Genomic DNA, 10,591 nt, shown 5'->3' with positions numbered 1-10,591 from the left:
GCTATCGAATTTTGAGATGGCAATCTAATACGCAGGCTAACTATTGTGCTTTTGTAGTAATTTACGCTTAAATCGTTTTAAATTTTATTGATATTTTCCTGTGTGTGTATTTGGAAAGGGGGGGGGGGGCGTAGCAAACGCTTTCAATGTGGTTTTAAATGAGCATCAATGCGGTTCAGGCACGGGCTACGGCAGTCATTTGAGAACATGTGACTTGAGCGTTCAGTGGTGAGAGTCGCCAGACTATGTTGCTATTCGGTAAGCAAGCTCTCGAGGAGCCAAAACAATGTAATGTTTACCGCGGTAAATTACTTACCATTCGAAGATGAAATGATGAACAAGATAAAAGTATTTTTTCCTTGCTAGCAACGAGGACGCAGTGAAAGTGACACTTTACGCATTAACAGCCATTTTGATAAGAGTAGAAAGCGTCTTGTGTTGCGGTGTTTTCCCAGCAAAGATATGTTATCTTATCTAACGAACATAATATAATGAGTTTTTACTAATACAAAGTGGGATGGATTTCGAAAGTGTTTATTTGTTTGAAAGAAATTTCCCAGAAAAGGCCATCTGGCATTCACGCTGTTGAAAGCGCTCTGCAAATGCATAATTTAGTAATTAAGTACTGTAAAAAACGATATTTCACAAAAATTTAATTGGAGTTTATTAATTATTATTTGCATCAACACCAAAGGAAATGTAAATTGTGTCGCATTTGTCTGCGTATTTGGTCGCACACATTGTAAGTCCTACACCATTCAAAAACGAAAATAGGAATGATCGTGGTTTGGGTTTACCGTTGTAATGCTTTCGGTTATTTCGCTCAATAAATAACGATGACGACACTTTGAAATCAACTACACCTTGCACCTTACAACTATCTAGTTGAAATGGATGTGTCCTTGAAATGGACAACGCACTTCGTCACAAATGCTTTAGCTAGTTTGAAACACAAATCATCAACGCACCACCCTATCCTCGAAATAAAAGAAAAAGATGAAAAAGCGAGAGCCACACTTAAACGAAAGCGTACCCTTGGCCCTTGGCCCTTAGACTACGAAATTTGTCTTAGCAACAAAGGGTTGCTAGACGATTTGTAGTGCAGCCACAAAAAAAATACGAAAAGTTGCTGCCTTTCCAATCCCTTACAGTAAAAAGGGAACGATTGCTTTGCGCGTTTTCGGGTAGTCTTTGAACTCTTTCTTGTAGTTGCGATGCTTGCCGAGAGCCCACACGGTCATCTGGTACATGCCGGCTGCCGCAAATAGTCCGGCCGGTATGCAGGAGGTCATCACGGTGAATCCGACCCAGGACAGAAACTCGTAAGTGTAGTTTGGGCAAGAGACGAAGCTATGTAAAAACGAGTATCATAAAGACAATAAACAAACGGGAGGAGTTTCTTACAACGGCATCAAAAAGGTGAGACTTACTTGTACAACTGTGTCAATGGGTTACTATCCGGAACGGGAATCTTTCTCACATTGGAACCAGCAGGCCGCAGGTTTCGAAGCAACATGTGAATGGAAAAGTTGCCCAGCTCACTAACCTGCAAACGGAAGTTCCCTTATGAATTCTTTGGATCAAATCGTCGTGCCTGTTGGGCTACTTACCACAAAGGTTGCCAATCCAGCGTAAACCATTGCTTGGCAAGGTTCCGTGAACCTCGGATGATTCACGTGGTAAGCAACATAACCCGCGAACGCCCAGTAGTAGGAACAGTTTTTAAAGAGATTTCTCAACGGCATCGTAGCGTGCGAGAAACGATGCACGAACAACGTTTCCAGCAGCCGTTTAGCGTAATGGGCGACCCAGCAGGCTGCTGCAATACTGTTGGTAACGGGAAAAGTGTAAATGAAAGTTAGAACATATTTTCGATACTATTCTTGAATAGAACAAATAGTTTGTCTTTTGCATTAAAAGACAATATTGAGGAAAACTATTGTCGCTTAACTGTCTAGGCTACAAGGTCGCTTAAGGAAAGGATCAAAAAGGCTAGAATAAAAATAAACAAGGATTAAGACAACTAGCTTGCTGCATTTGTCAAACGGTTTTACAAGCATTTTTTAACCTTGAACCTCAAAAGCCGCAAGTACACCGAACGGCAAGCAGCACGCAAGCAGTTTGCTTACGTCACCGTTAGAAAAGAAACAAGTTTCTTGCGCGTCACGGATTGACGAATAAACGAATCGGTAAATACTGTAAGGCTCAAGGCATTTATCTATGCGAAGAAGTGTTGTTTTTCTCACAGTAATGGAGTGTTTGTTCCTAGCTCAAATCCCGCTGCGGCATGCTGAATGACGTAGCAATAAACCGAAGTTTTAATGATCTCCAGCTGAACGTGAAAAAAGGGAAACTTGGTGCGTTTGAAACCAAAGCCTTGAGGGTCAAGGTTTGCTAAAATTTTAACAAAAATGTGCCGAGAAAGTCGTCGAATTCCGAGGAGTTCACACGAGTTCACGAAATGTCATGCTGCACACGGCAATGTATGTGCATAAATTAATCATTACCACAGGCACGCCACCCAGGCCGTTGCGTAGCGAGGTTCGCTTCACTTTAATTCACTTCGAATGTCATCGTTTTAGTTTCTTTACCTGGCCGTTGTGGTCATTGGAAGATCAGCGTTCGAATAAATCAGCGATGGGCGCTGGTAGAAGATGAGATACACGAGAATTGGCCCGGCGTACTCTGCTAGGAAAACACCTTTCCAGCTGATCTGGGGTCCCAGGTCCCGTACGTACAGCTTGCTTCCGGAAGTCACACCGAGCGACTTGAGCGTTTCACTTTCCTTTAGTGCTTTGCCTCGCGGCTCCAAGCGAAACGACTGACGATGCACGGTTAGTGATGATTTCAGCTTTTGCACATCATCCTTCAGGGACTGAAGCGTGGCATCGGGACCCGAGGCACGGCATTTTCCCAATGATTTCGATGATTTTGCGTCCAGAATTTCAATCTAAAATCAGGAACGAGCAAGTAAAGATGGGATACAAAACGCATAATGCTGGGTTGCAAAGCTTACCTCCATGGTTAATCGCTAATTGCTTAAGCCCGTTATCTAGGTGAAAGCGGAGAGCCAACGAAAGCCGCCACGGAAGTTGTTGCTGGTCGCTTGAGAGCTGATTATTTAACGACAGCAAGAAACATGCGACGAATGACTCCCCCTCCCCCTTCCCAACGCGACGAGGGTTGATTCGATTGAAATTTTGACAGATTTCTTGTGCCGCAACTGACATAAACAACGCCCTGTGTTTATACTACTCGTGTTGAAACGCTCAACTTGGTTTCAAATTTACCGATCCATACTGCGGTGCCACACGGCACGGCACAGTAAAGCGATGGCTTTACTGTCAAAATTGTCGCGGTAGGAGGCTGTTATATCCGTTGTTTCGTGCCGTGTGGCACCGCAGATAGATTCCCGTAAACACGGCGCAAAATCATGATAACGACTAAACGAGAAGAGAATTATTTCTTTCGTCGGTAAAAATCTTGTGTAAAAAAATGAAAAAAAAAACAGTACATTTGTTTAGAATTAACTGAAAAGGAAATGTTGCAATAAACTTGGAACAACAACGGTTTATTCGATTTCATTATATTTTTGTTATAAAAACTTAAGCCGTCCACAAAGCAGCTACGGTTATCTGGTAGTTTTGGCGAGGTAGGATTGTGAAAATGTAGAATTATAACGATAAAACATAAATGCTTTCAAGCCGTCAAAATGATATATATTTTTTATTGCTGTGCGAGCGCGATAACTTGCTTTGATAAATTATGCCCGAAGTAAACACAGGGGCTTAGATAGCATTATAATATAAATATAAAATCTGTTCCACCCTTTTCTTGGTGATAGTTTTGCTCGAAAATGTTTCTTACATCATTTTCAACATATCGATTGCGCCGTTTAGTCGCTCGATTTCCACCTCCAGCTGATTCAACTTTTCTTGGTTCGCTTTCCGAACGTCTTCGGGTACCTTGCTGGTATAGTTTGATACGGACATTGGCTGCTGCAGCTTAGCCACCGTTTGCGTTAGCGTCTCCCGCTTTTTAATCATTTTTTCGATCTCTTTGTCCACCTCGATCAAACCGTTGAGCATCAGGTGTACCACACACTGACCCGTGATGGTAAGAATCGCACACCCGGCAGGTGGGTCCATGCCGAAATGTACCGTCGAGTAAGCCATTGTTTCCAGTTCGCCACCGAACCGTTCCAGCGCGCTGCGTACGCCTTCATCTGCGCAAATGAAGTACGCATCAGTTTTCGTCTTGTTGGGGATATTGTAATCGCTACGAGCGGAGCGTATATCGCGAGCCGTTTTCTGCACAAACTCGAATCCCTTTTCGATCGATTCATCCTTCCAGCAGCATGCAGCTGGTTCCGGGTAAGGGGCAACACAGATACTCGCCACCGTTCGCTGGTCCCCTCTAGGTAGCCGCTGATAGAGTTCCTCCGTTATGAATGGCATAAAGGGTGATAGAAGTTTCAGGCCGAGATTGAGACACGTGTAGAGTGTGCGCCGTGCATTGTTCTGAGAGCGTTCGTCGCCCGTCTGAAATACGCATTTCAAACACTCCAAATACACGTCGCACAAATCGTAGAGCCAGAAATTGTAGCACGCATTGGTCGCCAAAGCGAACTCATACTTCTCGAAGCCTCGATTTGACACCTCTATACACCCAGCTAACCGTGAAAGTATCCATCGATCAATATTGCCACCTTCTGCACCGTCCTGCAAGGTAAAGACAACGTAAACGGAATTTAAAATAAGGTCACAAATTGAGGTGGAAGATAAAGGCAAAGTTTTGACTACTTACCAGCGTTGTAATGACATCGTACGTGTCCGTTCCCGAGAAATACATGAGGGCGAACTTGGTGGCGTTCCACAATTTGTTGCAAAAGAACCGATATCCTTGCACACGATTGATGTCCAGATTGATAACACGAGCCTGCGTCATATTGGCGCAAAGCGCAAACCGAAGTGCATCCTTCCCACACTCCGGTATGCCGTTCGGATAGTCCTGCTTCTGCCCCGCTTTCGCTTTTTCGACATCGCGTGGATCAAGATTTGAATCGAGCAGTTTCTCGTGCAGCCCTTCGAGCGAATTGCCCAATATAACGTCCATCGGGTGAATAACGTTACCGAGCGATTCGGACATCTTACGCCCGTGAGCGTCTCGGACCATCGGATGGAGTAACACCTTCCGTAACGGTGGCTCGCCAAACAGCTTTTCACAGAAAACCCTGTTGTAAATAAACAAACTGTTCCAAAGTAATCAGGACTTTTTCAATAGGGTCATTTCTGGTGGCACCATCTTGATGTGGGTATATTTGTTTGATAGGTACATCCTTTCCAGACTTCCAGTCAAAATTTCATGATATTTGGTCTACTGGAAAAAAGTTATTGTGCCTAAAGTGACAGTATGTTTGTGGTGTCGGTACAAGAATGAGCACGAGCCAATATCAAGTGTTGTTTTAAACTCGCTAAAACGTTTACCGAAACGTTTAGATTGATGCAAAAAGTTTATGGTGATGATTGTCTATCCCGTGACAGGATTTATGAGTAGTATACGCGTTTCAAAAACGGTCGTGAAGACTTCAACGACGACTTTCGTGTTGGCCAAGCCAAGTTCTTGATTACGCACCAGGGAGCATCGGAAAAGGGCGTAATTTTCTCAAAACTGACTCGAAATCGTCGTTCCTTTTTATGGAAATGGAATTGGTAATATCCAGAGATTCGATTCATCGCATTTCGACCGAACAATTGGGTTATCGGAAGGAGTGTGCTCACTTTGTGCCACACAAACTCACTGATGACCAAAATTTGATCAGAATCCAACACTGCTCAACACTGATTTTTTGACAAAAATCGCATTTTAGCGATAAATCATTCCCCGTATTCACCTGATCTGGTACCCTGTGACTTTTATCTATTCAGGAAACTTCATTTACCAATGAAAGGAAAACGTTAAGTTGACATTTTTGGCCAGTTATGGCCATTCAGAAGGCTTGTACCGACACCACAAACATACTGTCACTTTAGGCACAATAACTTTGTACCAAGTGGACCAAATTTAATTAAATTTTGACTGGAAGTCTGGAAAGGATGTACCTATCAAACAAATATACCCACATCAAGATGGCGCCACCAGAAATGACCCTATTGAAAAAGTCCTGATTACTTTGGAACAGATTGTGTAATGTCGTACCTCGTTGCCAAAGTTGGGTCCTTAGACAGACCGGAGGAGAACCACCTGTCCAGCATATCCTCATCCTGCTGCAGCATAATGCATGAATATTTCACATTCAGCGCCGAGGCCGCCTTCCTCAGGGCTTCCGCTTCAGAGCGTCCAACAAACCAACGGTTTTCATCGCTCAAATCACTCGGTAGAATAGAAAACCTGGTATTCACTTGGTAGGCCGGAATCGGATAACCCCACCCCAACCGACTGGAAACGCACCAATCGCGTATCTCGTCCATCCAGTGGTACCAAGTTTTTCGGTGCACCGCGGGTACGATAATGAGTTTTCCGGAACGGACCGCTTCCGTCGCACTGGCCGCCATCTCACTGCAGCGTACGTACCATTGCGGTTTGATCAGCGGTTCCACGATGTCCTTCGATCGTGAACAAACCGGCACGACCATCGGATTGTCCTTGGTGTCCCGATAGAGACCCCGCTCTTGGAGTGCCGTCAAAATGGCCTTTCGCGCATCAAACCGTTTCATGCCCGTAAACGGCCCATAGTCGCCAGTGATAACTCCGTCGTCGGTGAATATCGTCACGAACGGCAGGTTGTGCCTCTTGCCTACCTTGAAATCGTTAGGACCATGCGCCGGAGTAATTGGTACTGCACCCGTTCCGAACTCCCGCTCCACGAACTCGTCGCACACAATCGGAAGCTGACGGGCACAAAACGGATGCTGCACAAACTTTCCATGGAGATGCTTGTAGCGATCGTCGTTCGGATGTACTGCCACCGCCGTATCGCCGAGCATCGTCTCCACACGAGTAGTGGCCACCACAATCTCCTCCGTCTGACTACCGCACACCTTGTACGCGAAGGACACCAAAACACCAAACTCGACCTTCTCGGTGTACCCAGGAATCGAAAGCTGTGTCCGACCAGCCAATTCCACCTTGTCCACCTCAATGTCGGAGATGGCCGACCGTAACGTACAGGACCAGTTGACTAGCCGGCTGCTGCGATAGATTAGACCCCGCTCGTGCATCCGAACGAACGCTTTCGTCACCGCCTTGCACATTTTCGGGTCCATCTCAAAGCGGCCGCGATCCCAGTCGAACGACGAGCCGACCCTCTTTAACCAATGGTAGATCCGATCGCCCTTCTCGTTGCGCCATTGCCAGATCTTATCGATGAACTTTTCGCGCTCGAGGTCGCGACGCGTTTGCTGCCCTTTGCGCCACCGCATTTGGGCTAACTGGAAGGCAATACGGGAATTATGGCACCTCGGCACGAACAACGCAATATGCCCCTTCATCCGGTGCCAACGGGTAATGGCGTCCTCGATGGCGTTCGTAAGCGCGTGGCCCATATGTAAAGAACCGGTAACGTTCGGTGATGGAATGACCATGACGAATTGGCCATTCGAAATATTTAAGTTACGCTAGAACATCAGAATTACAATTGAATGACCAAGAATTGAATGCCCATTCAGCAGTCCTTGACATGTACTTACCCCGTACTTTGTTTTAAAGAATCCTTCCTTCTCCCACCAGCTATACCACGCGGCCTCAACATACTGCGGGCTGTATGCGTCCGGGAACGGGCCAGTTAAATCTTTCTTTTCCCCTTCTCTCGTGGTGCCTCCATACATGATCGCTTCTTTCGTTTCTTTTACTTTTTTCTGCAAAAGATAGAAGAAGTTCGTCACACATGGGAAACCGCCATCGTTAACCCAAGAGGTCACTGATAAACCAAGTAACCTTACCCGAAATATATTCAGAGAATCATAGCTCTAGCGCTAAACCGTGTCTGCGGCAAACCAAGTTTAATACGATCCTTGAGGGGCGCCTTTCACTTTACGGTCTTTGATATATCTCACCCGAATTGTATGCGCAACGGTGGCAGGCCATAGGTTAGGGTTAGTCTGGTGCCTGTTCGTGATTACGTACTGTTAACTGTTTAACTGTTAACCTAAACGTACTGTTAACCTAAACTTACCTCCGTCTTCGGTTTGACAGCAGATTGCTGTTCTTGTTGCTGTTTTTTGTTTAACTTCTCCTGCAACTTTGCTAACTTTGCTAACTTCGCCGCCTTTTTTGCTTCTTTTTTGAACTGCTTTTCAGTTTCCACCAGTTCTGCTTGGAAAAGATCATCATCGTCCATAGCAGTCGGGCCAGACATGACGGCGTTTTGGCGTTGAGAAGCGTATCAAACTTGCTTTCGCAGCACGCGGCAGGAAAGTGCAACACGCGATTTCTCCGTTTGACAGCAACGTATTGTCATCCGACGAACACCTTTATAGCAAGCACGAGATCTCTAATGTAGAGACCCTATTTAAGAGATAAATTGATAATCACTTAAAATCGCACGCAGTGTGAATCTTGTTCTCTGAACTATGCTTTTTTGGAAACGACCCAAGGAGCAACTACCGATGTCCGATACAGAGTCCGATGGACGGTCCATCGGACACTCTCGGACAGTCCTTTGGACGGTCCGAAAGACGGCAAAATTAAGCAGCTTTGCAGTCCTTTGGACCGTCCAACGGACTATCCACGGGACTGCAAAACGGCCTATTGTCAAAAAAGCTCATTTTATAGCTACAAAAGCTCATTATGGCAAAGCTTTGTTAAAATTATAGCTCATTTCAAATATTTAAATCTATTATAGCAAAAACCAGTAACATTATTTTTCATTATTTATTTATTTATTTATTTTAAAAATACAAACTTAGTTACGTTACCCAGCGACGAACGCACAATCGCCGGGTTTACAATATTATGCCTACGCACGTATTACATTACAATCTATCGTTCGAGAGGTGGGTTCGGTTTACCCATTAGATCAACAACAACACTCTGCCAATCGACGATGTTTGCGAATCCGACGAAATAGATGAGTTTGGTGTCAGAAGCGGTTTGTGCTCCGTTGGTACACTCCGTTGCATCGTCCATCGTCCTTAGGGCAGGTCCAGGCGCCTACCCACCTCTGTGTTTATGTAGTACGCTTTGCTGCCCGCCGTTTAGACGTTTTGCTGCCCGCCGAGGTCCCACACCAAAAAGTGGATATTCTTCCACACGATCTGCGAGGCGCGTTAAAAGAACAAACAACCAGTTGTGACTATGAACTTATGACAGTTGCGTGGTGCACGTTACGAAAATACGCGGCACGGCGAATGAATGAGAAACGAGGCAAATGGACACCCGTCACCGGTAAGCGGCTTACGAAGTGGCCACTGGTCATCTGGTAAACTGCGTGCGTGTGCGTACCTCTTCCACGTTCGATCCGATCGCTCGTGTGAACCACCTCGTTCATCAGAAACTGGTACAGAATGGTCGTCTTGTCGGCATTGTCCAGTCCCACCATGACAAGCTTGTGTTCTAAAACGAAACATAAAGTAAATAATCATTAGCAAGTTACAATAAACATTAGCGCTACAACGGGGAATTGGAACATCAAACGAAAACCATTTTACGGTTGGCCATTTCAGTTTAATGTTACGTTTGACGATCAGTGAATCCATGTGGCCCACAAACGACGATCAGTGTCGCTAAAAAACCATACTAAACAAACTATATTTGCTTGCTGGCGGCATTTTTTTTTTGGGGTATTTGTCACGGGTGACGAACACCGCGTTTTGGCGTTAACCCACTATCAGTGCTCAAAACAGGTCCCCTTCGTCGCTAACGACCTCACAGCAAAGGGCCCACACAATGAGCTGCAACATTACCACTGATCCACTGATTCACAATCCACTGAACCGAACTACTGATTGATAGATTATTTCACGCATGACCGTACAGTTGCTTTGGCGCAGGAATGTCTGCAACACCCTCGCCACGCATACCACTTTTCTTGTCATACCTCTTTGTCCAGTTGGTTGGCTGGATTCCCTGGCAGTTGCTGCGCACATCGTTCTCATTCAATTCCAAGTCATCCAGTACTCGTCTAACCTGCAACGAAACGGATACTCATTTCACTAAATACATTTCTTTACACCTCACTTACCTTTATAATGTTTGAACTGATTCAAAACATAGCGCCGCACACCAAATGCCCGTTCCAAAACCAAATGAATGGCAATACACCATTCATTCATGCCGTCAGGTACAGTCGCTGTGTATGTATCTGGCGGCAGCGGGGTTAGGCCGGGTACGCTTGCCGGCGTTTTTACTATTTGTCGATGGACCAAGTACGAAGCTAAAATAGAACAAGACATCAATCGGTGCACATAATAATAATTGTTGAAACGATTAGTTTAACTCATAACACGGAACATCCAACGAACTAAACGAAACGAACTACACTGACCCGCCGTCGAAGCCTACTGCGTAAAATGTTTGGCAAACACACATAACACACATACAGACCGTGCACCGTTCTAATGTAAACAAACAAACGCCTGACAGTTTATCGCCA

General features: G+C 45.2%; 2 protein-coding genes across 2 annotated transcripts; both read right to left on the bottom strand.

The window, feature by feature from the left end:
- Nucleotides 1–646: 646 nt before the first annotated feature.
- On the bottom strand, nucleotides 647–3,148 carry LOC128278032 (probable very-long-chain enoyl-CoA reductase art-1). Its single transcript, XM_053016667.1, has 5 exons — nucleotides 3,017–3,148; nucleotides 2,592–2,950; nucleotides 1,611–1,827; nucleotides 1,431–1,546; nucleotides 647–1,350 (listed from the first exon to the last, which is right to left on the bottom strand). The coding sequence occupies exons 1-5, from the start codon at nucleotides 3,020–3,022 to the stop codon at nucleotides 1,146–1,148; spliced, it is 903 nt and encodes a 300-aa protein (XP_052872627.1). The 5' UTR covers nucleotides 3,023–3,148; the 3' UTR covers nucleotides 647–1,145.
- Nucleotides 3,149–3,863: 715 nt separating this feature from the next.
- On the bottom strand, nucleotides 3,864–8,356 carry LOC128278800 (valine--tRNA ligase-like). Its single transcript, XM_053017529.1, has 5 exons — nucleotides 8,174–8,356; nucleotides 7,689–7,856; nucleotides 6,199–7,616; nucleotides 4,807–5,233; nucleotides 3,864–4,721 (listed from the first exon to the last, which is right to left on the bottom strand). The coding sequence occupies exons 1-5, from the start codon at nucleotides 8,354–8,356 to the stop codon at nucleotides 3,864–3,866; spliced, it is 3,054 nt and encodes a 1,017-aa protein (XP_052873489.1).
- Nucleotides 8,357–10,591: the final 2,235 nt, after the last annotated feature.

This window comes from Anopheles cruzii, chromosome 2, assembly GCF_943734635.1.
Source record: "Anopheles cruzii chromosome 2, idAnoCruzAS_RS32_06, whole genome shotgun sequence".
Lineage (NCBI taxonomy): Eukaryota > Metazoa > Arthropoda > Insecta > Diptera > Culicidae > Anopheles > Anopheles cruzii.
The sequence above is the reverse complement of the archived record's forward strand: the minus strand, read 5'-3'. Positions and strand labels throughout refer to the sequence as shown.

Excerpts from the sequence above, each read along its gene's own strand:
- LOC128278800 (XM_053017529.1), bottom strand. The coding sequence starts at position 8,356 with ATGTCTGGCCCGACTGCTATGGACGATGATGATCTTTTCCAAGCAGAA. Across the intron at positions 7,617-7,688 it reads TCTTTAAAACAAAGTACGGG|CGTAACTTAAATATTTCGAA; the intron begins GTAAGTACATGT and ends CTGATGTTCTAG. Across the intron at positions 5,234-6,198 it reads GACCCAACTTTGGCAACGAG|GGTTTTCTGTGAAAAGCTGT; the intron begins GTACGACATTAC and ends TATTTACAACAG.
- LOC128278032 (XM_053016667.1), bottom strand. Across the intron at positions 1,828-2,591 it reads CCAATGACCACAACGGCCAG|TATTGCAGCAGCCTGCTGGG; the intron begins GTAAAGAAACTA and ends CGTTACCAACAG. Across the intron at positions 1,351-1,430 it reads CCATTGACACAGTTGTACAA|CTTCGTCTCTTGCCCAAACT; the intron begins GTAAGTCTCACC and ends GTTTTTACATAG.